Source organism: Taeniopygia guttata, chromosome 15 (assembly GCF_048771995.1).
Source record: "Taeniopygia guttata chromosome 15, bTaeGut7.mat, whole genome shotgun sequence".
Classification (NCBI taxonomy): Eukaryota; Metazoa; Chordata; class Aves; order Passeriformes; family Estrildidae; genus Taeniopygia; species Taeniopygia guttata.
Window position 1 is genome coordinate 3,689,255 of NC_133040.1, and position 27,602 is coordinate 3,716,856.

The 27,602-nt window shown below is 43.5% G+C and overlaps 2 protein-coding genes across 6 annotated transcripts in view; both read left to right on the forward strand.

The window, feature by feature from the left end:
- GCN1 (GCN1 activator of EIF2AK4) overlaps nucleotides 1–8,594 on the forward strand; it is a 37,973-nt gene extending 29,379 nt beyond the window's left edge. Inside the window, exons 49-58 of one of the 2 annotated variants that reach the window (XM_030286047.4) lie at nucleotides 250–519; nucleotides 632–745; nucleotides 1,261–1,491; nucleotides 2,167–2,360; nucleotides 2,935–3,049; nucleotides 4,030–4,126; nucleotides 4,977–5,125; nucleotides 5,724–5,828; nucleotides 7,094–7,312; nucleotides 7,871–8,594. In XM_030286047.4, the coding sequence (XP_030141907.4) occupies nucleotides 250–519; nucleotides 632–745; nucleotides 1,261–1,491; nucleotides 2,167–2,360; nucleotides 2,935–3,049; nucleotides 4,030–4,126; nucleotides 4,977–5,125; nucleotides 5,724–5,828; nucleotides 7,094–7,312; nucleotides 7,871–7,996 (1,620 nt within the window). In that variant the 3' untranslated portion in view covers nucleotides 7,997–8,594. The remainder of the gene's footprint in view (nucleotides 1–249; nucleotides 520–631; nucleotides 746–1,260; nucleotides 1,492–2,166; nucleotides 2,361–2,934; nucleotides 3,050–4,029; nucleotides 4,127–4,976; nucleotides 5,126–5,723; nucleotides 5,829–7,093; nucleotides 7,313–7,870) is intronic. The other variant, XM_030286048.4, reaches the window with a different exon arrangement.
- A 2,752-nt stretch (nucleotides 8,595–11,346) lies between these two features.
- RAB35 (RAB35, member RAS oncogene family) lies at nucleotides 11,347–27,598 on the forward strand. Of its 4 annotated transcripts, none has more exons than XM_072936029.1 (6): nucleotides 11,347–11,506; nucleotides 16,671–16,721; nucleotides 17,478–17,601; nucleotides 24,215–24,339; nucleotides 24,427–24,551; nucleotides 25,062–25,505. In XM_072936029.1, the coding sequence occupies exons 1-6, from the start codon at nucleotides 11,362–11,364 to the stop codon at nucleotides 25,188–25,190; spliced, it is 699 nt and encodes a 232-aa protein (XP_072792130.1). In that variant the 5' UTR covers nucleotides 11,347–11,361; the 3' UTR covers nucleotides 25,191–25,505. The 4 variants fall into 4 exon arrangements, with proteins under 4 accessions (XP_072792130.1, XP_002199537.1, XP_072792131.1 ...); XM_002199501.7 differs by lacking the exon at nucleotides 11,347–11,506 and adding an exon at nucleotides 12,833–12,999 and having other exon boundaries at nucleotides 25,062–27,598; XM_072936030.1 differs by lacking the exon at nucleotides 11,347–11,506 and adding an exon at nucleotides 16,303–16,348.
- Nucleotides 27,599–27,602: the final 4 nt, after the last annotated feature.

Consider the following 27,602-nt stretch of genomic DNA (forward strand, 5'->3'; position numbering starts at 1 on the left):
GCAATCAGTTCAGCAGAGTTTGGTTACTTGTTAAATTTTAAGAATTGGTCATACCTTTGTCTGCACCAGGATTGAGTTAAGCCTTTAATGCTGATGTGACCAGCTCTTTAATGAGAAACAATTAGCAAGTGGGATGTGTTTTAGTGTTTATCTAGACACAATGCTGGGGGGATAATGTGGAGAAACTCGGGGCTAAACTTGGCTTTGTTCTGTTTGAGAGCTAATGTAAAGTTAATTTGGACTCTTCAGGAGATGGCAAACTGCCAGTCTGTGATCCTGTCTGTGGAAGATGACGTTGGACAAAGAATTATAACTGAAGATTTGCTAGAAGCTACCCGCAGCCCTGAGCTGGGCATGAGACAGGCAGCAGCTGTTATGCTGAATATCTACTGCTCCAAGACAAAAGCAGACTATACTGGGCATCTCAGGAGCTTGGTTTCAGGCTTGATTCGCCTGTTTAATGACACCAACCCTGTAGTTCTGAATGAAAGCTGGGATGCGCTTAATTCCATCACCAAGGTGAGAGGCAGCTTAGAAAGGTTACAGGAGTAATGCCTGGCCTGAGAAGACTTCACAAAAGATATCTGGATGTCATGTTGCCTGATCTTTGTTTTACCCCTCTCTCCTGCAGAAATTAGATGCTGGGAACCAGCTTGCTCTCATTGAGGACCTGCACAGGGATATCCGGATTGTAGGGAATGAGGCCAAGGGCGAGCATGTGCCAGGATTCTGTATTCCTAAGAAGGTAAAGGATCAGAATGAGCGTGGATTCATCACAGCCACCATACCCCACCTTTGAGGAGAGCTGATTGATATTATAGCTATTAGAAGCAGTGACTATTTTGGCATTCCAAACCTTTATGCTGGAGGACTTTTTGTAGGTTAGAGCTCTTGAGTAACCCTACAGAAGACCCCTCTTGCAATGAGGTCTCTGACAGTTCTGTTATGCACGTAAGTTATGGTTACTGGCTGCTTTTTGTGGGGGAGTAACACTGGACTTCTGTGCCAAATTTCTCTGGTTTAAAAATTCCCTGAGCCGCCACCACTTTTCTCATAGCAACTGGCTTAGTAAGGCGGAGAGGCATGAAATCAAACCAAATAAAAGTAGCTCTGTCAATGTGGAATCAGGCAGCTGAAGGTCAACAGGAAATTGAGAGAAACTCTCCAAGTTTGTGCATCTGGTGTATAATAGCAGCAAAAATAAGATACATATTTCTTGCATCTTAGCTTCTAAGCTTTCTTATCCGATTTTCGTGACAGGGAGTGACTTCCATACTTGTGGTGCTGCGGGAAGGTGTTTTAACTGGTAATCCAGAACAGAAGGAGGAAGCAGCAAAGGCCTTAGGGCTGGTTATAAAGCTGACTTCTGCTGAAGCTCTCAAACCATCTGTTGTGAGCATCACTGGGCCACTCATTCGAATCTTGGGAGATCGGTTCAGCTGGAATGTCAAGGTGGCTCTGCTTGAAACATTAAGCCTTCTTTTAGCTAAGGTAAGATTCAAAGTATTGGACTGTGGTTTGTGAATGTTTTCCATGGCAACCTTTAGAAATACCTGTTGCTGTTCATGTAAATACAGCTGGGATGCTTGCTGCTGTGGATTTGATATGTAGAGATAGCACTTTATCTGATTGCATTCTTCCAGCAGCTTCTGGCCTACAAAAAAAGCCCCCAGTGCTGAAAAACCTGGCTTAGAAATATTGATAAATGGTGATACCACTTGGAAGTGGTTAAAACCCACCATGTAATTGATTCCTCCTGTATCCACCATTTTTACGTATTGTTAAGTGCGAAGATCTTATTTATCTTTAAACAGACTTGAGCTTTTATTCAGTGCTCTGAGTACATGATAGTGTAGAATTTCTCAGTGCTACCCTTGCATTTCAGTGTGAAGAAAAGCTTATTAGATTGGAAAAAGTCAAAGGTTTTGTGGTAAATTTTTGTGTCACCACAACAATAGTTTTGTGGTAAATTGTTTTTCCTATTTTAGTAGCGTGCTAGATTTAACGAGGGTTCTCTGATAACAAACTGCTGTAGAAGAGGTTTTCAGGCTTTGATTTCTAGCTGCTCTTGAATACTTGACCTTTTCCTTTACTTCTATTTCTAGCATGTCAACAGTTTCATGTCTGTTGCAGAGGCTGACTTTCCCTTCTTCCACTCTGGAACAGGTTGAGATTGCTCTGAAACCATTTTTGCCCCAGTTGCAAACAACGTTCACCAAAGCTCTGCAAGACTCAAACCGCGCTGTTCGCCTTAAAGCTGCCGATGCTCTTGGGAAACTCATTGTCATCCACGTCAAAGTGGATCCTCTCTTCACGGAGCTCCTGAATGGAATTCGTTCCAGCGATGACTCTGCCATCAGGTAAGCTGCAGCTGATGGCTCAGACTTCCTGCTTACCAAGGACGAAAGAAAGAGCTGGGATGAATGATCAAAACCCCCCAGTTAGAGTAAGATGCATGTATTAATGAAAGCAGTCGACTGCAAACCAGGAAATGGGGATAATGAGGCCTTCTTGTGTCAGAAGTTGAGCTTGAGAGCATTTAGGAGAAAGAGTGCTTGGGGTCTGCCCAGTTCTCCTGTCCTGCACATCCCCAAGCAGCCCACTTTAAAAAGCAGTATTGATAGTCAGTCTGACCTGAAGGAAAACAGCTGTTTTTGTATCCTACGGGCACAAGATCCCTAAGATATGAACTTCCTGACGTGATAATTTTTTTAATGTTTGAACATTCAGAAAATATCTGTGTTGTGTTAGACAGAAATATGGAAGTCCTATCTAGTATGGAGTCTGCAGCAGTGCAGAGAGGGGATCACTCTCCCAAACTATAAGGCATCTCAGTGTAATTGCTGTGCAAGGATCTACAGGTATCCAGAGTAAAAATTCTCTGAGAGGGTTGGGGAGAGGCAATGTCTGACTCTAGAATGTGATCTCTTCCAGGGATACAATGCTGCAAGCGCTGCGGTTTGTCACACGAGGAGCTGGTGCTAAAGTGGATGCTGCTATTAGGAAGAATATTAGCACGGTGCTGCTGGGGATGCTGGGACATGATGAGGTACTGCTTCAGCCAGCTGCAAACAGTCTTCTTCTATCTAAAATAACTTCTGAGGAAATTAATATAATTATGTATATATATATATATAAAATGATGTAGTCACAGTGAAGAATTTGAGACTCCTGACCAGTCCCTGGTAACTCTGAAAAGTCTTCAGTTTAATGTTTCCTTGGCAACTGCATATGTGGGTTTGACCTGCAGCTCCTCACTAACAGGTTTCAGGTAGCTCTGCAGTCAGGATTTGCTTTTTATCTTGGAGAAAGCCTGCAGTACCTTCATTATATGCACAGATGTGTTTATAACCTCTCATGCGAGGTTTATCAGTCCATGTGAGAAATTTTTCAGACAATGGTAGATTTTTCTCCAATGAGAATAAGCTCTCCAAGTTTAATATAGGGTCTATGTATAGAGCAGATAGCAATGGTAACATGAGGGACTTTAAATTAATCGTCTAATAATTTATTTTTTAAGTCAGTCTCTGCAACAGACATGAAACTGTTGACATGCTAGAAATAAAAGTAAATTTGGGGGAGAAGTGGACAGTAATGGGATGGTCACATAAGGAAGCCAAAATAGAAAAAGCCTGGAAGTGTTAAATGAAGAGTAGTAAGAGTTTATCACAGAGACCAGCTCATGCTCAGATGGCTAAAAATAACACTTACAGTAAGTGAATCTAAAGTAAGTTTTTGTGAACTCAGTTTTAAAACATTGAATTTCATCTTTATGACTTTTCCATTTAACATATCAGAACTGTAATGTTTCATGCTGGCTTTTTTGACCTTAGATTTTGTTTTAAGTTCCATTATATACAAGAAAAAATATTAACTGAAATAAATCCTCAGCAGTACGAGTGAAATACTACTATTTATTTTCTCCTCCTCTTTATTTCCTGTCATACTCTGACACTTGTTTTTCTTGCTGCCTGTCTCTGGGGTGTGTTGAGCTCAAGCCATGTTCTCTGTTCTCCCATCCCCTGTCAGGATGCCACCCGCATGGCCTCGGCCGGCTGCCTGGCAGAGCTGTGCGCCTTTCTGTCCGACGACGAGCTCAGCACTGTTCTCTACCAGCACTTACTGGGTAGGTCAAGCTGATTACGGGGCTGGAACAGATGCTGAAAGCAGGGAAGATTCCTTCTCAGCCATTGATTCAGGCTAACTTTGAGACTGAATCTCTGCTCTGTATTTTCTTGTGTTTTTCTTAACTCATGGCTCTTAATTTGTGCACTCTGGTACACAGGGAGCACAGGTAACTGGTTATCAGTTGGGGTTGCCCAGGCCTTTTCTCTGGATTTGTTATCTGAAGACTTGACAGAAGTACTAGAATGGCTGAGTAATTGCTGTTGCTGACACGAGGACAGCTGGACATGACAGGATGTTCGGGCAGGGTGGACAGGAGGGCAGTCCCACCTTTTGGTAGAGCACTGTGATATCAGGTTGGCTGATGTTAATTGCAGACCACATCTGATGACTTCACATGCTTTTGGAGAATTAACTAATTTGCCTCCAAGTTAGAAAAAAACATGACTTTTATAGGACCCCAGTGTTTGAGAGTGTTATAGATTACTCTCCCCTATGGACTTAAAAAGGAAGTCTGTTGGCTGGTCAAATTATAGATGACTTTTACAAATTTATTAGATCGTCAAAGCTTGTGTAATTTTGAACCATCAGAAATATCTGAGTTGAACAAGAGAGTCCCTTGTTTGTGTCTGCTTCCCTGCTTGCCCAGGTGGTGGTCCTGCCTGGAAAAGGTGCTGCATTTTAGCTCTGTCTCTATGTCTTTCTGGGAGAAATACAGGAAGCAGGGCATTGGTTTAGATGCTGCTTGTTATTTCATTTTATGGCAGTGAATTGACAAACTGCCCAAAGCCTCTCAGATAAGAGGAGTAGCTAGCAGGAGCTCTGCCATCGTTCTGTTCTTTCCTCTGCAGCAGATGTCTCTGGCATTGACTGGATGGTGAGGCACGGGCGGAGCCTGGCTCTCTCGGTGGCTGTGAACGTGGCTCCTGGCAAGCTGTGTTCCCCAAAATACTACAACAGTGTCCAGGAGATGATCATCAGCAATGCCACGGCCGACAGGGTGAGTCCTGCCCCATGGGGGAAGTGCTGTTGCAAGCTCTTGTTGGGAGCAGTTTTGAAAGGTGTGTGAACAGGTTTCCTGTGTTACCAACCAGGACAAAAACCCCCAGGTGCCATCTGAGGAGTCTCCCTTGGCTCGATGCAGTTTTTATGGTGAAATTACACAACTGTTCTGGGTCTTTGAGTTCTGATCTCTGGGGAGATGAAGATTATTTAATCTTTAACTGCAGAGTAGCTTTCATTTGGAGTAAATTACACTCGTGTTTCCCTAGAGAGTTGTCATTCACTGACCAAGTTTGCAAGAAGTGGAAATTACTCATTTTAGGAGGGAGAGTTTAAATCTGGTGTTGAATGAGTAGTTTGGGGTAGGAATTTTGTGGGCTTGGTGGGGCCTGCTGCCTTATTTCTTTTGGCTCATGGTTGCACTGGGATTTTTTCATTATATTACCCAATACCAGTAACCCAATGCTTTTTGATGCTGCTATTCTTTTGAAAGATGGGTTTAGCCTTCCACAGAAGCTGACAAACCACGAGTTTGGTTTTAAATGCTGTTGTTGAACTGTGCCGTAGTAATACCAATTCTTGTCTTTATTGTGAAGATCCCCATTGCAGTTAGTGGCATCAGAGGGATGGGCTTTCTCATGAAATACCATATGGAAGAGGGAGGCAACCTGCCTCCCAAACTTTCCAGCCTCTTTATTAAGGTAAGAATTTTCATGTTAGCTATCTGCTGGTGTTCTTGTGTGATCTGAATCTCTGTTTGACCTTCATGGGTGGGTCTATCAAGTCCCTGAAAATCTAGATATTTCTTTTTGAGGCAGAGTGCAGACAGAACCACTGTATTAGCCTGCTTTGAACCTGTGAATACAAAACTGCCATCCCTGCTCTAACATGGAAATTTGCTTTTGAGCCTTCTGTGCTGAATACCAAGTCTGAGTCTTATAAATGCATTTTTCCCTTGCAGTAGCAAACAGCTGGCAGAGGCAGAGAAGAGTGTAAAGAAGCTGTCAGGTTTTTAAGATTGCTAAAGGTCAAACAGCCTTTGCTAGAAATGTATCAAATACCAAAACTCACCTACCTGAGAACAGTGAAGTTAACATCATTTTCAGTTCATTTAGATTTAAGTATTTTTCTTCAAAATTCCTTTATTGGCTGTTTCTTTTGGAGTGTGGACGGGGTTTTTTGGTTTCTTTAGTTGTCTGCCCTCCCCAAACCCCACCATACACCTGAGCATCCCTCTTGGTTGACAAGGATAGATAGAGAGGGGTGATGCTGCAGCGTGTTACATTTTCAGGTTTACATTTCTTTGCGAGTTACTTGAAAAACTACCAAACATGTCAAGTTGACACAATACAGGCCAACATTCTTTAAAGCAGACTTTTTGTTTGAAGTCCAACTTTTCTATGTTAATATAATAGTATTGTGTTAAAATATAAAATATCACATTTTCCACAAAACCCTTATCACCTTCTTAATAATGCACTTCACATTCACACATTAGCTTTCATGTTTTAAATGGGTTAAGATTAAAATACAAAACTCTCATTCTTAGAATTTTGAAGTGAAATCCACTGTTAAAATGCACCCAGTATTCCAACCAGAGACTGGCTTGGCTGTTGTTGCTGAGTGAGTGTGTTGTGGAGGTGCTGACACTATCAGCTTTCCTGCACTTAGTGGTCATTGTCATTTCCTGAGACAGTTGAGATGAACATGTGATACTGTCATCAACTATATATATTTAGGAATTTTCTATTGAAAAGCTGTCATGTTTTCAAGGTTTGATCTTGTCTTACACAGTTTAGTCAGACTTAATTGGCAACAAGTGTGTATCTTGTGTACCTGTGAGTTGAAAACTGTCTGCTTTTCTTAGCATAGTTTTAAATACTTAAATCGGGAAATAACCAAAGAACTGCTTTACATATTTGTCCTTGGTATATCTGAATGTAAGTGTTATCTTTGTTTCCTTCAGTGTCTTCAGAACTCATCCAGTGACATAAAGTTAGTTGCAGAAAAGATGATTTGGTGGGCAAATAAAAGCCATCTTCCCCCACTGGATATTCAGACAATTAAACCAATTCTCAAAGCACTTCTGGACAACACAAAAGACAAAAACACCAGTGTAAGAGCCTACAGTGACCAGGCTATTGTCAACCTCCTGAAGATGAGAGCGGGTGAAGAAGTGCTTGAGGTATGAGACATATAAAAAACCCATAATTGTTAGTAGTAAGGCTGTGTCATCTCATTCTGCGTTTGTCTGTGTGGTGCCTGCAGCCTCAGAATGTGCTGGAAGTCCCTCATGAAATAGATGAAGTGGGATATTCCCACTTTCATTTACATCTTCAGCATCATTCTCATGCTAAGCTCTGAAGAAATCAACAACATCTGTTCTGTACAACCTTACAGTGCAGCATTAATAGAATCGAGGCATTTAACATACCCCCTTTATTAAGCCTTGCCTGTGCTGAGTTCCCTCAGCTGGCACTGGTAATTCATTGCTTTGGTCACTTGCATGATCACAATGGTGCTAAGAAGTACTTAGGATGGACTACTTCATACATCCATTTCCAGACCTGTTTTCTAAGTCTGACCTGCTTTTGGATAGTTCCCACATCTGGAATTGTAAAACCAGGTGGAGACTTTTGGGAAGATTGAAAGATTTTAGTTGATACAGCACCTAAGGCACTTACCCTGATTTTGAATGGTGTGTTGTAAGGAGTTGGTAATTGTTGCTGTCTCCCTCCCACAGTCAGTTTCCAAGATTCTGGATGCTGCCAGCCTGGAGCTTCTCAATGAAAGCTGCAGGAGGTCCCTGTGGAAGCTGGCTGGGCAGGCTGACTCTGAGGAACAGATCGATGACACTATCCTGACGTGATAAAGCTCCCGAAGACCAGGAAACACTGAACCAACCGCTGCATCAGCATTTCAACTCAAACACCTATTATAAATGTTTTCATTTTTGAAAATGTTAATTCTGATGGGATTTCATGACAAGGACTCCCAGAGAGTATTTTAGTATCAAATATACCAGAATAGCCTTAATTAGACCCACACTAGATGAAAATAAAAAATTTGGTCCCCTTTTTGAAACAGATAATGTACAAGAGACAGACATACTAACCAGTACTGGTCAGCTGTGGCCAATTGTGACATGTGGCTAGAGCACATCAGGCTTAATCTCTGGTGACAACTATTTCCTTTCCAGGGTCTGTGCAAAAACTCCAGTACTGGAGGTGTGTTGGTTTTTCCATGCACCCTGGAAGGCAGGAATAGAACTTGGTGAAAGTTCAGTTGTATTGTTTCTGTGTACTGCTAACTTGCTGCTTGTGATGGTTCTGAAGACTGAAAATCCCTGTAAAACGAAGTATTTAAAATAGCCTTAGAAATCACAGATGCGAAAGGGGGATTAAATGCAGTCCGTTTAGAGAAGGAACATTTAATAAAGGCTCTGACTTTGATCTTTCTGATGTAAACTGTTCTTTTTACAAATTCATTTGTCAACAAACTTACACTGTGATTTACTTTTCAGACCTGTTTGGTTTAGGGCATACAGTTTATAGAGTGGACAATGCTGTGATCTGTGAAAACCTTTTGCAGAACTGAGGCAAGACAGGGTTTAAAGCCAAGGCAGAACTGACATTTAATGAAATTTGTAAGTAATTACTCCTGTTGATTTCCAAAGTATTTTCGACTACAGACAGCTTTTTAATTACCCAATTCGCGAAAAGTCCTCTGTATTTACGTCTTCAAAGGCATCACAAAATACTTGACATTAGGTTTTTTGGTCAATGAGTTGTGCTGCTCCAAGAAAGTCTTTTATTTTACCTGGCCACATATATCTGTCTTGAAAAAAAATCAATTTACTAGTAGATTTGATGTCGCTTGATGGATATACTGAAAATCTTGTTGCAGAATACGAATTTGTAGAAGGCAAAATGAGCTCTGTGTTCCATGTGGAGCAATAGTTACGTGAGCCTTACCTATTGTATGAAACTCACAGAAGGTGGTTGCACCTGAGAAGCCAGAGCACTAAGATTTGTTATTTCATGCGGGTGGTGTGTATGTGTGTGTATGTAATCTTCCTTCTTTATAACTCTGGATGCCTCAAACCATGATGATGGGAGAACACAACACTGCACATAAAATCTGAGAGCATTAAGTGGAACTCCATGGGAGCACACATGCTGTTAGAAGCAATTTTCTGATTGTTATGGCAATAGCAGCAAACACAAGAACATTTTTATCATACTCATGCCTCAAACAGCAAGATACAACCACGAGCAGGTATTTGGGAATGCTGTGGTTTGTTCTGGTCAGAAGTACAAAAATCTGACAAAAGGTTCTTGATGCTGTGTCAGTTCCCAGCCTGTGGTGTAGCATCCTGACAACAGATTTGCTGTAGGAGGTAGTGGAAACTTGGGCAATTAGATATTTTACCTTTTACCTAAGATAGGCTCAGCTCCCACTAAACCATTCCTAACTGACTGCCACACAACTGTTTATATAGCATTATAGGATGGAGATTCCATAACCTCTCTATGCCATCTATTTTGTTATATGAACTTACCAGACTGTCAGAATGTAGCTCATGTCTGAAGAAAAGAGTTTTCCGTGCTGCTACTTGAATCCATTGCTGCTTGTCCTGCTCCCACAGACATTGAAAACAGTTCCTTTTTGCAGCAACCACATTGTCACTTCAGTATCCTCACCCCTGGATGAAATAAATTCAGATTTTCTATGTATTTCCTTAGAGATTTCCATGTTTTCTAAACTTACACTGCTGCCCCTCATGTTGGTTTGTTTCATTCTGACTCCTTTTTGCCTCGAGGTGTCCACTGCTGGCCCAGATCTCCCGGGGAGTTGGTTTGCAAGCCCCACTTAACAAACACAGTTGTCCACCCAAGCACAAGGTCTGGGTGTTCCTTTGTTGCAACACCACCATGTTGTGGACATGTTAGTTTGTGATCAGCTATGAAGCCAAACTAAAAATGGCTCTTTAGTTAATTGTGTCTAATCTTGTATTTATGCATTGGACACATTTCTACAAAACTGCAGCGCTTCCCAGTTGGTCTGACAGAAATTGTGTTCTAGTTCATCACATTTAAGATGGGTTTTAATTCTGATTTTTGCGTTTCAAAATACTTGCAAATCTGAAATCATCTTAAAACTACATATTTTGTATTGAATTGGTAATACTCAAGAGTGAAAACTCAGCTAAATGCTCTTAAAGATTTGGCAGCTTGGGGCACTGAAATTAGTTTCACCTGTGACAAATTAGCTGTGCTTTGGAATCCCAGGAACAGCAGTTAAACCATGCAATGCAAAAACCTCTGCCCTGACACATGTACAAAATTTGATGCCACTCAAAACCTACTAAGAATGTGTCAAAAAGCTGTGATTGTACTGGAACCACTCACTCCATCACTGCAGCCAGGAAGGAATGAAAAAATGGCAAGTTTTGGTGAAGATGCTGCTTGAGCTCTTGATCATGGGCACCTTGGCTTACCTATTCTGATTCCAGTTGATGCTTCAGATAAACATGGGAAAGAAAATTATAGGTAAATGAAGCCTTTTTTATTAATTTGTTCATTTCAGCCAATAAGATATTCTATTATTTTGATGATTTGTATTTCCAGCTTAGGTAGCAGCAAGTGGAAAAACTCATTCATCTTCCCAAACAACACCTGAATTTCTGCACTGAGCTTAGTTGTTCCTGGGAGGGAGGAGTGAAAGGTAGGAGCTCACTTGCACTTGTGGAGAATATGCTGATTTTTCAGTCACAGTGAAACACTCGATTTGGATTTTGATAGCTACTTTTGTTAAACTATTTATACATTGCAATATAATATATCAGAGATAAAATAGCCATAATGTTTGTCACGAGATCTGATAAATTGATTGTGCCAACTTGGAGACTAAAGAATTAATTTTCTTATTTCAAATGTCTTAAAAATACCAGTTGTCAGTAAAAGATAATTTTTCCCTACAACTGATGGTAATAATATCTTTGAACTGTCAAGCAACTGTCTCTGAGTGACAGCTGAACTGTGCATTTCAAGAAGATCAAAAAATAATTTATGAGAGAGGTTTAAACTTACAAGGTGCTAAAATTACAATGGAAGAGAGACAAATGTAAAAGCATAAAATACTCAAATATTTTGATTTTTTTTTGATCAGTCACAGTTCTTACTGTCCATTTTATTTAGTAACATCATGACACTTTTCACATGATGAGATTTCATGAGCTTAAAAATAGAGGTAATAGGAGTCACTGTCATTTTGGGTTTGAGCTGGTGGTTTGTGTGCTGGATTCAAGGAATTTCCCTGCAGCTACAGCGTCCTCAGTTACTCTGGTGGTGCTGGATTGCCCCAGTGCTTGTCTGGGGTGAGTGATTATATATATATATATATATATATATGTGTGTGTGTGTGTGTGTGTGTGTGTATATATATATATATATATATATATATATGTGTGTGTGTGTGTGTGTGTGTGTGTATGTATGTATGTATGTATATATATATATATATGTGTGTGTGTGTGGTGTTTAAAATGCATGAATTGCAGAGTGAATGTCAGCTGAAGGTCACATGAATGGATTCCAGGATGTGAGAACCTTGACAGGGTGCATTTTGAAAACTATAATGTGTTTTTGAAGGTTAAGATTAAGAAAGGTTTATAATTAGGTGGAACATGACCCACTAGACCAGGTTGCCCCATTCCCCACCCAGACTGGCCTTGGACACATCCAGGGATGGGGCAGCCACAGCTTGTCTGGGCAGTCTGTGCCAGGGCCTCCCCACCCTCACAGGGAACAATTTATTCCTAATGCAGACTCATTCATCATCTATAACAATCCAAGTTCTTTAGTGCTAATATACCTCTTCCCATCTGAATGACAATGCATGTTAGTAAGACAGGTTTCATTAAATAATTCAAACTTGATCTCAGGAGTTCAAGTACCAGTGAGAATGTTTTTTAAAGAAAAATTAATCACAGCAAAAACCCAGCACTTTTCTTGTGCCATGTCTCCACTTAGAAGTGACGATCTCCTAAAAAGTGACCACATTATTGCAGTAATTGTGTAATCAATGTCTGTGCAACTGATAACAAAATCACTGAGGCTGCTGGATGACTGAGGGTGCTTTTGAACTGCATATGTGGGCTGGGGACGGTGCAAGCACAGCGGCTGATGGGCTTGAAGTCAAGGCCCTTCCTGAGCCACACACAGGCACATCTCTGGATTAAAAACCCCAGGAATCCATTTCAGACTGGCCTGACTTGCCAGGCCTGTGACACACACCTGGGTAGTTCATATCACTGCTATGGGGCTCCTCACCTGCGGCTTGGGCTGCGCTGGGAACTGTTCCTGTACCTACACAAATCGCTCCTTCGGAGCAGAGCTGGGAGTGCTGAGGCTCCCTCACGCCATTGATGCTTCCCTGGGGGCAGTGTCGCTTTCAGCCGCGTCCTCACACGAGCACCTACGGGAAGCGGGGGGGCAAAGGGCTCTCGATGAAAGGTCTGTGGGCGGCTCGGCGCGGGGGCAGGACGGCTTTGGGCGGAGGGCGGCGGGTCCCTCCCTCAGCCCGACGCCGCCGCCTCAGCCCCCGCCCCTTGTGCGCAGGCGCGGGCGCGTGAGGGCGCGGCCGTTTTCCCGCGCAGCCGCGGCGCAGCTGGCGGCCCGTGGCGGCGGCCCGGCGCATGCGCGGCGGCGGCTCCGCTGTCAGTTCCGGCTGTTTGTCCGGGAAGTGGCTCCGGCCGGAGCCGCCGCCGCCCCCCGCCCCCCCCCGCCCGCTCCGCCGCCCGCGGCCGCGCCCCGGCCATGGCCCGGGACTACGACCACCTCTTCAAGCTGCTCATCATCGGCGACAGCGGTGAGCGCGGGCGGCACGGCCGGGGGTGTGGGTAGGCCGCTGGCGGGGTGGCCGCCCCTCGGGCCGTGAGGGGCCGGAGGCGGCGGCGGGGCCGGGGCGGGCGGCGCGGGGGGCTCGGGAGGGGCGGGCCCCTCGCCCGGGCAGCCCTCGGCGTTGTGCTGCCGGTGCCGCGGCGCGGGGCTGAGGCGGGACCCCGCGCCGTGTGTGTGAATGGCGGGGCGCGTTCGCTGGGGCTCGGGAGGTTTTATCTGATAAACCTGCGGAACTGGCTACCGCAGGATATTATGGTAAATAGCTTGGCTGGGTTTGGGAAAAGGCAGATTAGACACGCAGAAGGCAGGACACCACCGGCAGTGCTGTCGGCATCAGCCTTGGCGGGCGCGTGTTTTGACGGCACCCACTAATCTGTTGCTGGGATGGGGAGGGAATTCCCTTCCCCTGTGACAGGCAGTCTAGGGATCGATGGGAAGGGCTGGCTGCCCTAAGGACTGATGTTCCAGTGCGGCAGCTAATACGTGTTAACAGTCATTATTGTCTTAATTATTCCTTAAGACTTTTTCTATGCTTCAGCCTGAAGTCTCAGTTCTAGATTTCCTTATTTTTTTAATAAATCCTGGAAGAGGTGGTAGCTTTTTGTACTTCTCGTTATTGCATTGGATGCAAATATATAAAAATAAAGGGTGTAGTTTGAGGTTTTTAAAAACAAAGGTGTAGTTAAAGGTGTAGTTTGAATTTTTTTTGAAAATAGACCTTTAAATACTTCAGCAACCTCAGAAACTTCTGGAGGGCTGAGCGTGTGAACTGTGCCAGTGTCTGGTGCTTTGGTCTGGGTACACAGGAATTGGGACTGGGAAGATCGCTGCCCTCGGTGCAGCTCGATGTTGGTAGCACTCCAGCAGCTTACAGCTGAATTTCCATAAACTGGAGAAGGGTGCATCCACCCTCTTCTTTTAACAGAGGTGTGGTCCGTGGGGCGGCAGGTCCCGGCATGCAGCGAGGCACAGCCCTGGATGAAAGGGTGATGTTGCACGATCTTGGCAGTTGTCACCTTCAGAAGCTTTAGCTTCACGTCAAAAATGTTTTTTTTTCTACGCTAAACTGTGTCTGCATGAAGGGATCTAAGAAGGGAGGCAGGACAACAGCTTCAGAGCAGCTTAAACCCCAGACAGTTCTGGGAGCCTTGGATTATTGCAACCAAGCGCTGCATTCTGAGTGGAGCAGTGGCTCTGTTGGTTGCTGATGAGTTCCAAAACTGTTCAGGCAAGATAAACAGGATGGTGAAAACTCTGAGGAAGACTTCTCATTTTAAACAATTAAACAAATTTTGCCAGCTCAGTCTTCTTGAGCAAAATCCCTATAGTGTATCCAGTGAAAGGAGTGTTGTGAGAATTGTCAGGCGGCCTGTGGTTTTCTCCTGTAATTAAATCTCACAATGTAGTTTGACTATTGATTTTTCTTTGTTTTTGTTTTTGCTAACCCCAACAGGAAAGCTTTGTCTCTGCTTGCATGAAACAGTTTGCTTGCCTTGTTTATTGACATTTATTCCCTGCAATAGGAAGTGGACTGTTACTGGATAGGATAATTATGTCTCATCTGCTTTCCCCTGTATGCAAATCTGTCAGAGGGGTAGTAGGTTTGTGTGTTTTTAGAACAGGTCATTTTGAAAGCTGCTGGTGATTTCAGCTGTGCCAGATATTTAAAAATAACACAGATGATCTGTGCTTTGCTTCTGCTTCTTTAGTTCACTCTACTGTTCAGTAAGATATGGGTCTTAGAATCTTGTCTGACACTGAAATATACTTTTAATTTTAATTTTGCAAAGTCAATAGGCTTTTTTTTGTTTTGTTTAATTTTGCTATCTTCAAGAAGCTGAGGGCACTGCAAGCCTTCTCTTCAGATCTTCAAACAGCTCTGTGTGGGAAGTGTGGGGTCACCAAGAGTGTGGTTTCTCTATGCGTGAACAGTGTGGGTCAGAGGCAGTGTTTGCTTAGTGAGATCGTTGTCACTGGGAGCATGCAGAACTTCCTGAGTTCAGGAGCTTTCTTCTCTCTGGAGGCTGCCAGCCTGCTGGGAGCAGTGCAGCTTGTGCAGTGGAGGGCAGTGTGACAGAGCAGTGTCATGTGCAGCTCTGCAGCATCGCCCAGGGCTGGCTGAGCTCGGACCTGGTGCTGTGGTCTGACAAGTCTGTGGGTTCTGGCACCTTCTTGCCTTTCACTGAGCTGAAGGCCAAGGCTGATTGGTCAAGAAGCACAGCACTTGATGCTGAAACATTCTTGTTTTCTCTTAGTTTCTTATTTTTTCTTAGTTGACCAGTATTTGCAGAGCTTTAATTCTGGCTAAATAACCAGTCCTCTGAAGTACAGGAACTGCTCTGCTACCTTTTTTGAGCTCAGAGGTACTGATTATATGCATGCTGAAACTTTGTATTTTTTAGTTCCTTTCCTCTTTTCCTCCTTAGTTTGGTAGTAGTGAGGAATGAGCATGGCTTCTCCAGATGGCTGGTGATTTGAACTCTTTGCAAGTGAGACTTGGCTTACTGTAATCATGCAGATTTTTAGGCTGGTTTTTATTTTTTGTTGGTAGCTGTTGTCACATGCCAGCAGCTGAGAACTACTGGAGTTCTGCATAGCCTTTACATAGGTCTTCTATTAAGAAGAACTTGCGAGTTATACATCATCAAAATAATTACCTTGGATAACTTCTCCCTGAAAAGATATAATAGATAATTATTTCAGTGAAGTGAATTTCCTATTCATGCCATAGCAGATTTATTTTGATGAGGAAGGGTCATTAACAGCAGAGATGTTATGCAGAGATAGCAATGTGGAGGCATTTAGATACCCAGATTCCCTTGGGTGGGTGTACGGGAATGAGTTTCTTACAGTTCTTGTCTGAAGCACTGTGAAAAATGCTTCTCTGCAACAGGGTGTTATCAGGGTGCAAACAATCAGTTATGGAAAACCTGGATGAAGAGCTACTCAAAGCATTTAGAGGAATGTTTCATGGAACATTTTGGCAACAAGGACAGCTTCAGAAAGGTGTGTGTCCTTCCTGTGAGATGTGGAGCAAGGCTGTTTTGGATGGCAATACAGGACAGTGATTCCCAATTCCTGTTTGGTTTAGGCTTCTGTTAGACTGTGGCCATGCTGATGGGAGCTCTGTAGTACCGAGCCCTGGTGTGATTGTCAGAGCAGTCCAAATTCCACGCAGAATGGGAGGTAGGCAGTGGTGTTACTGACGTCAGACATGATGTGCAAGTGAATTCAATAGAGTGCTGAATTCAGAGCAGTGTTCTGAGCACTTGTTAATTCACAGGACATGCTCAGCCTTGGCTCTTTCCCTAGCAGATGTAAGCCTACTGATTGTAAACTTGCTTTTAGTTCTTATTCTTCTCTGACCACAGTTCAGAAGCTGCTGCTGGAGGGTTTGCTGAGGGCTGGCAGGAGGAGGGAGGGCACAAGTCCCCCCTCCTTGCTCTGCTACCAGGAGCATCCTGAGTCTTGTGGTGACTGTGCTTGGTCAAATCTCCAAGGAGAGTGTGGAGATGAACAGTCAAGGTGGATGGCACTAAATGATGTGCTGGTTTTTATGCAATGGATGGTTAAAATACTGTTATGTTCCTGACCCCAGGATGACTGTATTGAAAGATTTGCTGTGTTTGTTTGTCATAGGTGTGGGCAAGAGCAGTTTGCTGTTGCGTTTTGCAGATAATACCTTCTCAGGTGAGTGGCTTGTTTCCTTCAGTAAGTGAAATGCTCTAGGTTTGCTCCAGTGCTGCTGATTGATAAGAAATCTGTGTTTGCCCACTGATAGTTGTGCTGGGAATACATCATGCTTTTAACTTTGCATCTCTTGGTATAAGCCTGTACAGGCCATCCTGTCTGATCTTCACTCGCAGCTGGAAGTCCCTGAATATTGAAATGCTGAGGTGGTTTCAGAAACAGCTTAGGTGGTTTAGGTTATGCTATACTCTCTGCAGACTTCCTGTTAGCCATTTGGGATTTAGATTGATTGACTATTGTGGCGAACCACTTACATTTCTGATATAACCAATTTATTGGGAGGAAGCTCCTAGAATGTCCAAAATAAGCGTTTCCACAAGCATTTAAAGACAAGTGTTGTCTCAAAATTTTCACAAGTGAAATGCTCTCATAGTTACTGTGTATTTCTTGAGCTATTTGGATGCATACTCTTGATCAATGGGATTGAAAAATAATGATATTTTGTAACACTCAGCTTTTAATTTTAAAGGTGGCTTGGGAGAAGTGGTTTTATGGCTAGGAAGAAAAGCTCTTAGCTGCAGATAAAAATACATAGATCAGCATGATATAAAGCATTTTAAACAATGAGCAGATATGGGGAACCTTGTTCTCCTGTCCAGTCTGAGAGCTGCTGCCAAGTAGTGTTCAAGAAGTGTGCTTTGGGACATCCAAAATAAACAAGACTTAGGTTCTCACTTTCCCACGCTTTCCCTCCAGGCAGCTACATTACCACCATTGGAGTGGATTTTAAAATCCGAACAGTTGAGATCAATGGGGAGAAGGTGAAACTCCAGATCTGGGACACAGCTGGCCAAGAACGCTTCCGGACTATTACATCAACGTGAGTAACGCTGGCCTTTGTGCTGTGGAGCTTTGGGTCTGGATCTCATAGTCCAGAGTTGGGGTTTAGATATTTTAAGTGTTGCAGTTGATTAACTCATGATAACTGTGTGGTCTGTACAGTGAAACTTTTCTCAGCTTTGTCAGAACCAACCATGATGGTGATATTCTGGCAAGGTTTGGAACTGGGATCTCAGAGTTCCTCATCCTTCTATGCATTTCTGTGGTGGCTTTCTCTTATTCCTTTGCTGCTGGTTTCCAAATGGTAGAACTGGAGTTATTAGACTGCATATAGTAGACAGCTTGTCTCTGTGCCTGTCCAAGTTTGTCCTCTGATTGAGTGCACTGCAGAAGCACAGAGTGCAAACCCTCTGTCAGTGTCATATAACTAATGAACAGCTTGAAGATTGAAGAGTAGGATTTCTCCTGGTTTTCCTTTAGGACAAATGCTTTAGCAGCTATCTTTGTGTGGAGTTCTGCTGAAGCAGACGCCCACATGATATTAACCTTTTCCTTGGTTGGAATTCAGATTCGAACTCATTGTCCTTTTGAACAGCGTGTGCAGAGCTTTTCCTGTTCCTGAAGAAACCACACCTAGAGCTGCGGTGGTGGGAACTAAGAATAAAATGTGTTTGTAAACTGATTGCAGTAAAAGTGGACTGCTCATGGGGGGAAGAGGGAAAAGTGCACTTGGAAATGGAACTTTTGTTCCTTGGGCTTTTACCAAAATAATTCTTGAAAGATCGATGTGTTTCACTTGGTCTTTCATGACTCACTTCTCCTTTGGCTCTTATTTGAGAGGAGGACCTTTTTCAGCTGATTAATTGGTTAATTTACTCAGACCTGAAAATAATGAGATTGGTTACATCTGTGTTATGTCTAAAGCACTAGAAATGGCAAAGTTGAACGTGATGTGTGCACCGCCCCTTTCCTCTGCACTCCCATACGGATATTACTGGGTTACTTCCATTGTTTCTTAAGTGTTTAGCTTGAAGAAAACTCGGTTGCCTCTTGTAGGGTTCCTGTGTGTGACATCAGTTCTTGCTGGAGCGCTGCAGGCAGTTTAGGGAAGGAAGTGGTGAGGGGGAGGCAGCGGTGCAGTGCTGCGGCCCTGTCAGCTGTGACAGGCGAGTCAGAGCCCCGATTACTGCTGAGTCAGCAAATGGCCTTCCTGTTTGCAGATTCCCCGCCGCGACTCGGGCTCGGGAATGAGCTGCGGGTCGTGGGGCTGATGTCAGCTAGCTCAGAAAGCCATGGTGTATCCAGCACTGGGCAGGGAATACCAGCGAAGGAGGATTCCTTCTGTCAATGGGAATAGCTGCGGATCGGACCTCGCACAGTGGTTTATGTAAATTCTTTTCTTGACTGGCATTTCAAATAGATAAGCTGAAATGGTTTGAGGCATTTGTGCCATGATCTCTTGGAACTCTGCTGCTACTTCCTTTTGCATTGCTTTTTATCCGTGAGGCATATTTTACTATGGGGGCTCTAACCTTTTCAGGTTTCTGCCTTAGCATTACTGAATGGTAACTCCATGGTCAGGGAAAAAGATCTGCATTTTTTGCAATTGTGTGCAAAGAAGTACATGTGTCCAAATGCATTTGAAGTGTTGAGGAAAATGCTTTGGGAATGCTGGTTATCATGGGATGAGGGCTCCTCTTGCTAGGTTGGTTGGCTGTGCCTGTCTAGTGTTCCTAATCATATCAGACAATAACAAGAGTTAAATTTTAGAAATGGTTCTGGCTGGCTTGTTTTGTTTTGTTTTTTTTCTTTTAATTTATTGGCAAAATAGTACTGTAACTGATTTATTTATCCTAAACTGACTGACAAATCAAGTAACCTTGCTTGTTCTTACAAAAGGGCTTGGCTATCAAACCATGGGTGGAGTGTGAGTGCCCTGCCAACAGAATGTAGTAGTCTGCCTAGTCTTTGACTAGACTGAGGTTTAGACTGAAGTTAAGCATATCAAAGGTGTTCCTTCAGTATTACAGAAGGTGAGGGAGTCCCTTTACAGTGAAAGGCAGAGTTCAGATTGATGTTGAGCCAAGCCTGGCAAGCAAGCCTGAAATTAGAGCCCATCTGGTAATTACAGTAATAGGTTGGTAGTGCTGCTGTGTGGACTTAGAACTATAAAATGGTAGAGGTGGTAGGAAGTTAATAGTGGAAAATTGGGAAACATTAAAAGGTTGTAGTAGTTTGATTTCATGTGACTGTAGCTACAGTCAAAAGCTGAAAAGCAGATTAAAACTGTTAAGGAACAGAAATCAAGTTGGTCTGGAGTATTCTACAGAAGCTCAAGAAAATGAAACTAGATCAGAATTTCAGACTCGGAAGTATAAAGGCAGCTGATTTTATTGTCTGTTAAATGTGGAAATACTGGGATAGCTGGTGCCTTCTGGGAGGAGAGGCTGAGCTGTGTGAATTTGGTTGCCATGGAATGTCATCCAAATTAAATTTGATTTAAATTCACCAGGGATTTAGCATGCCAGGATGCAGCTGTATTAGCAGGAATACTTAAAATGCATGAACAGCCAGTCCCTGTACTTGATTTCCTCTTGTAGACAGGACTACTTTGTCCTGATTCAGGACTGTGGGTTTAGGATTCAAGCTTTACATAATGGCTGTCAGATGCCAGCTCAGGATGAATAGTGATAGCAGAGGGACCTTCTGCCATGGTTTCCTGTGGAATTGCATGTTTGAGAGAGGGATAAGACCTTCGAGATTATAGAATTACTGTGTCTTGTGAGGCAGATATGACTAAAAGGCTAGTAGTTAAAAGAGTGGTCTGACTGACAATAGATGTGCTTCCAAGAACTTGAAAGAAAGATGAGTATGAAACCAGATTATTAGAAGTCTCTGGAAATGGTTAGAATTCTAGATGAATGAAAAAATGAAGGAAATGTGTGCTACATAATGAAATATGAACAAAGAAGCTGGATTAAACCAATGCCCTGTCTTTCACATTTGGCAGTTTTCCTGAAAAAAAACAACATATGGGTCTTACTGGACCAAGATAGTGTCTCTCTTAAATCTGACTTAGCTACTGCTGTGGTTCATGAAGCTGGTTGTTATTACTCCAGATGTTAATATTGGGAAGCAATTGCTAGAGGGAATATGAGAGCTTTCTCACTGGTTTCTTGCAGTAGCAAATGCCCCAGCGAGTGGCAAATGTTCCCTCGTGTTTTTCAAGGCTGTGTTCAGGGACTTGAGAGTGGGATGCAGGTGGCTGAAGGACATACTGAGTTTTGGTAATCCCCAGTTTAATTCTAGTGGTAGAACAAGCAATAAGGTGTTTATTTCAACTTAAATGTTGGCTTTCTTAAGCCTTTTCCACACCTAAACTAGATGTAAAGCCCCTAGGTCTAGGGACTTCCAACTATATGGGAGATTGTTGGCAAGCATCCAAGGGCATACACAGGTCAGGTTTGGTTGTCTTTCACCTCAGGATGAAAGTTTCATGGATACTCTTTACATGAATAACTGGTCTTGAACATTTTTTTCTGTATTTCACGAAGATATTCCCACCAGGGTACATGGCAGAGCACTCCCACCTCACAGAGGACAGCCAGCATCAGTCTGTGACTGAGAAGCTCAGATTGAGGACTTCAGGTCTCTTCTGCTTTCATTTCTGTGGTCTCCATTTCCCCAAAATTGTGGATGGGAAGGAGATAAGACATTCTTTCCCTTGTGTCAAAGTCTCAACTACCTCTTGGTTGCCAAAAGCACAAAATTTACACCTACTCCTCCCTGAATGCCAAAAGCCCCATCTGTTCTCTACTCGCCAAAGCCCACAACCTGTTATAAAAGCATTTCTGCACTGCATCATTCTGGAAGTTGAAGTATGGGATAGGATAAATCAGTTTTTGTTTTCTAGTACTGTCCTGCATTTGGGGTTGGAGAAGCTTCGCTGTACTTGTTAAGCCTAAAATGTTATCTAGGATGCAGAGCATCTAACAGCTGATGGAAAATACCATGACCAGCTTTTTGAGAAAAAATGTGTGCTATGAGACTTAACAGTTCAGGAATAACAGGTAGTCATGGTCTTATCTCTCAGGCTTATCTCCCTTAGTAATGACAGCCAATAGAGAAAATGACATTTTAGTGTAGCTGAGGGGTTGGCAACCTTTCTAGAACGATGTGCCAGACAATTTTCCGTTCCAAAAATAGCAGCAGTGTATGCTGGTAGGCACTCAGCAGGAGTCAGGGGTTGCTGTCTTGCACAAAGGCAGCTATTTCTGATGAGCTGGTTGGCAATACCAGTGCCAGGAGCTCCAAGCCCCTGCAGGATTCCCATTGCTGTGGTGGTCTCTGCTGCAGGGTCCAACCCACAGCCCCCATCCCAGGAGCAAAATGTGACGGTGCTGATGATGTGTCAGGAGTGGGATCGGTCCGTGCAGGCTGCCAGTTTTCCACTCCTCGACATCATATGCTTTGCTTAGAAGAAAATGTAGGTGCGTGGGCAAGGTAGGAGCAGCAGGGTGCTCTGCTGGGCCCCTGGTTGGGCTGGCAGGGATGCCAGGCTGGGCTCGGTGTGCACAGCAGAACGAAGCAGCTCTGCGTAGGTGCAGCTGAGCCACTGCGCTTCTCCAAGGGCTGAGTGTTGTCTTGGCAAATGCAATGCTCAGCGCTGGGGAGGGAGTGGTAGGTCAGCCTGGGGGCTGCTGAATTAAAAGACTAGTAGGTGATGATATGGGAGAGCTTGAAGGTAATTGGTGTATTGTTCAGCTGTGGAGAAATTCAGTGTGTTGGTAGGATTGGGGATCTTTCCCTTTCTGATTTTATCACGCAAAACAGGATTCGTGAAAACCAGTGTGCAGGGCATGCTAGTGTCAGGAGAGGATGGGTTATTTTTGCAACATGTGGATTCAGGCCATGGAGCACTTTTCCCTCTAAAGGATCCAAGTTATGAATAAAGTTGGGTTGTAATCAAGTAAAGCACGAATGCAGTGCTGTAGCAAATTCTGAAGTTGTTGAAAGAACTGTGAATGGACTAGAACATTTGAAAGCGCAGGATTTCTTATGGGCTGGCAAACAAGTATTTCTTACCTGAGTGAGTTCTTGCCAAGGGATGTAAATGCACAGCATAAATCACTGGTAAAACATGGCATGGGAGAAGATTTGAGTGTCTTCTGCATGTGCCTAGATTGGCAGTAGGAGCAGACTGTTCTACTGCAGAGCATCCGGGAGGAGCAGTGATAGCCAGGCACTGTAGCTGCAGTGGGATCAGGGGAGGAAGGTGTGTGACTCTGGGGGTGATCTGTGCCTCTCTGCAAGTCTGTCTGATGGTGCATAAAGGCAGGTGGCTTCTCTTGTGGAAGGATGATGAGGCTGGAGGTGGGAGGAGACAGTGACTTGCTTAAGCACTTCAGTAGCAAAGTGAGCTGAAGCTTTGAGATCTTCTCAAAGGTGTGTTTGGGTTAGATTCAAAGGCTTTGAAGTTCTAAGGTGTGTTTGCTGAGTTGGAAAAATCAGAGGAGCAAAATGGTCACTGGACACCTCTGAAGTGCAGTGGATGTACTGCAAGAAGTGCTTGTGATAAGACAGCAAGGTGGAGGAATGTTGTCACAGTTTAAGGGAATAGTCTCAATTTTGTATGCTGGTTTCTTAAATTTGTTGTATTAAAAATTTAATATTGATCAGAAGAAAAAGAAGAGGATGAAAGGAAAAGAGTAAACCTACACATAATATGAAAAATGGATCCTGATGAAGACCTCACTGTTAACTGTTTCCTTTACTGTTAACTGTTTCAATTACTTTTTATTTTTTGGGTCACAGCTGCCTGATTTGCAATAGGGAATGAACTTAGCAGCCTTGTGATTGTGGCTGAAAACTGAGAAGGTAGAGCTTGCTGGTTTTCTATTTGGGATTTTTGTGGTGCACCTACTGTCTGTCTTTGGTAGCTTCGTGCAGGTGATAATGTTGGAACCTGAATTCAGATATTTTTCTTGCATATCAGACCTTGTGCATCATCTTTTAAAGGTACCAGTTGCCCAAGACTGATGGGAATAAACTGAAATAAAGCTTATTTTTAATGGCTAAAGGTAGCAGAGTGTATTGAATGCACATATGGAGTCGATCTGTTGAGTAGGAAGGTGTGATCAGAACACAGTCGCTCAACAAGACAGAAATTTTTGAGAGCTCGAGAGAGCTGTGGCTGAAGGTTGAGTATATTTGGAGATCTGCTGAAATTTTAGTCTGTAAATGATCGTTCACAGATAACAGAATTCCTGCAAAAACTTGTTGTGGCTTATACAGCCCCAGGATCGCATCACAGCCAGTTCTGATGATGTGCTGGGGGTTCCATTGCCTTTGGTCCTGTAGCTGGAAGACAGCATTCATCTTTGAAGGTTTTGACAACCTGAACAAGGAAGATTTTAGAAGAATTTGGACTTGGAAACGTTATTTGTGTAGAGTGAATGAGCAGGGAGCTCTGTAGCTTTGGAGGAGCAGCCTGGGATCAAGCTGTTACAAAAGAGCTACATGAGTCTCAATGGAAAGAAAATGGGAGCATTTGATTACCAGAACTTGAGGATTTGTTGTGAATCCTGTAGAAGCTCAGTGGAAGAGAAGGTGATACCCTGAGTTAACATTTGCTGTCCTTTTGTACCCCACAGGTATTACAGAGGAACACATGGGGTCATTGTTGTCTATGATGTAACAAGCGCAGAATCATTTGTGAATGTAAAACGGTGGTTGCATGAAATTAATCAAAACTGTGATGATGTCTGCAGGATACTAGGTGGGTAATTAAGGAGTTACAGCATCTTATTTAGTGGGCTGGCCTGCTGGAATACCAAACTGACTTTTATTCTCTTTCCTTTTTTAGTGGGCAATAAGAATGATGACCCAGACCGAAAAGTGGTAGAAACAGAAGATGCCTATAAATTTGCTGGGCAGATGGAGATCCAATTGTTTGAGACCAGCGCCAAAGAAAATATTAATGTGGAAGAGGTAATATAACATTCAGAAGAGTAGAAATATAATGATTTAGGGATAATGGTGTGGGAAGAAATAGAAATTCCATTCTTCCCATTGAGAAAGAAAAAGTACTTGTACGAGTTGCAAGTAGTAGGTAAAATGTCAAAAAGAGATATTCAGCTGGTTTTGGAAGAGTTGGGAAAGCAAAATGAAGGAGCCCACACTGCATTTTCAGTAGCTTTGCAGTGCTCATGTATTAGGCAAGAAAGACTTGAGAATGGTTGTAGGAGGTAAGGCTGCCCAGGCTTCACTCCTGGCCTCAGTTGCCAAACTGCCCTGGTTTTTTGGAAAAAGGGATAGAGGTACTGTTTTGCATGGGAGTGGGTTGGGAAAAGGTATTGGATTTCCACTTGGGCCATAGTGGGTTGGGGAAGGTCTCTGAAGCATTATTAAAACATAGAGAAGAGGGGAATGGCTTTCAAGGAGCAGCACCCCACAGGAGCCAATTCTGGTGTGGTCTGAGTGTGTTTGTTTCTCTTGCAGATGTTTAATTGCATTACAGAGCTTGTCCTGCGAGCAAAGAAAGAAAACTTAGCAAAGCAGCAACAGCAGCAACAGAACGATGTGGTGAAGCTAACGAAGAACAGTAAAAGGAAGAAGCGGTGCTGCTAATGCCCCTTCCTGCTGCAGAGACTCTGCTCTCAGACAGATCAGCCCCTCCAGCTAGACTCGGGCAATTCCACTGGGGCAGGCTTTGGGAGGACTTTCTCAGTTTTGTGCCGTTATTTAAAGATTATTTTTTCTCCATGTTTTCTATCAAGAGGCGCTGGCACCTTCCCACTGCAGTGCCAAGAAGGTATCGGATGGAATCTTGCCCCCCTCTCCTCCCCTGCTCATTCCAGTGCGCCTTGTAGACAAGAAGGACGTTGCCTACCAAGTGGACTAATTAACCCAAGAGTTTGTATATAATGTATATTGCTTTAACCAGCCTCGCCTCTCTGTTGTTGCTTTGGCTTCTGCCTTCTTAATGTCAACCAATCATGGACTGCAGAGTTCATCTTTTTAAAGAAAAAGTTTAAAAGTTCTTAATTTGAGTTGGCCCTGGGCTGGCAGCGACTGCTTCCTGGGGCCTCCAGCTGCATTTCTGTTGGGCTCCAGGCTGGCAACTGGTGCCCCTGGGGCCCTTGGCTTCTCCTGGAGTCCCAGGCTTTTCCTGGGGCTCGGGCTGTGTTTTTCTAGGTACCAGGATTGCAGGTGTCACTGCTGGAGCCTGGGATTTCCTTCCTGGAATTTCAGCTCGCCATCATCCAGATTTGTGGCTGGATCCTTGGGTTTCACCTCCTTGTGCTGCAGTCCAGCTGTACCTGTGCTCTTCTGTAGTTTGTATCAAGATACTGGAAAAGAAACTGACCTGCAGAAGTGGGATTTGTTTGGATAAAACTTTTTTTTTTTTTTAAAGCAAAGTTTAACAACTTTGACCTCTGGTTCTTCCAGTGTCCTAAGTGAGGGTCCATTTCTTTTGAGAAGAACAAAAATCGTGTGATTCTGCCAAAAACCCCAAATTTCTCCTTGTTGCCCTGTCCACAAATAGGCAATCTGAACCTGAATGTGAATTTTGTTGGCAAAGCTTTTGTTTTTGAGAGAGAAAAGGCATGAAAAAAATCCAGCTCTTCTTATTGATGTCTGAATATGAAAGCTGCAGGATCATACCCAGGATTCATCTATTAGGAAGGAGGACTTCAGTTTAATGCAAAGAAATGGAAAGCTTGCTTGGGTTATGTGGTGGTGGAGGATCACACTTGGAAACAAGCTGGGCTAGCTGTGCTCAGCAACATTTTCCTGGCCCTCGTCAGCCTTTCTGGGAAAACAAGGGCTCACTTCCTCAGCCTGAATAGATGTAGTTAAAGGTGGAGAGTGTATGTGTGTGTAACTAAAATATCAAATGTCTGGGCTGAAAGGACATGCTCAGCACCTGAATTATTGCCTAAATAATATTAAAAAATAATTTTACCTTAAAAGGCACGGAGGGTATGTCTTCCTTGAAGGTGGACATAGTCCATGTGCCAGTAAGTGGCCGTATGGAATTGCTGGCCTTAGTTTGGTAGGATGTGATTCACCCATGTCCATGAGCTTGGAATCAGCCCACTTCTCTCCCTTCCTCACCCTTTCCCCAGGAGAGGCTAAATTTTAGTCACTTATTTTGCCTGCATTTTTTTAGAATTTTCAGGTTGTGGTAAGAGCCCTGAGCATACAATCACATCACAGTCAATCACTTTAAAGACTTTTTCTGAAGTGCAAATGATGAATGTGTAACACGTGGGTTTTTAATGGGATCAGGTGCTGGGGATACGTATCCAGCTGCCTTCACCCACCTCTTTTCTTCACATATCCTGCATTGGTAACCCAAGGATTGCAGTGAGCTGGGATGAGGCTGCTGGGCTGAGCTCTGGTCATTGTTGAGAGGCTGTGCAAAGCCTTAGGTCACACCAGTGCACCCTGCCTGCTCTCCAGTGTGGAACTGGTGTGTGCTGGGAGGAGCTGGGCCAGTCCCTGGAGCTGTCCCGTGGGGGTTCTCCCCTGCAGATTGAGGGGCCCAGCTGTGTTACTCTGGGAATCTTGGTCGTAGCTGTGTGCAGATCTAGGAGGGAGTAACTTCCTATAGGCAGAAGTAAAGAACATGTCTGAATTTACTGGAAATGATGCAATAAAATGAGGAAATGGTGCACCCAAGCCTGGAGTGTTCTCTTATGTGGAAAAATTTGTCTGCTTTGAGTCCAGGTTTTTGTGGCCATGGTTGGAATTCTGTCAATCCAGGTCCAGCTTCCTGGCTTAAAGTGGATTTTTTTTTTTTTTTTTTCCCAGAGCTGGCTGTAGAGGAGCAGTTAGCTCTGCTCTTGCCATCACTGTTCAATTGGAAGGGGTGGGGACCGTGTCTCTAGTGGTGCTGATGTGAAGTTTCCTAAATGTTGAGCAATGGAATGTCTAACTGGTTTGCTAGGATTATTTCTGTAATGAAAGTTTCTAATTATGCTTTTTAAATAATTTTAAAAAACTAAAAATAAAGGTTACAAGCTGCCAAATCTT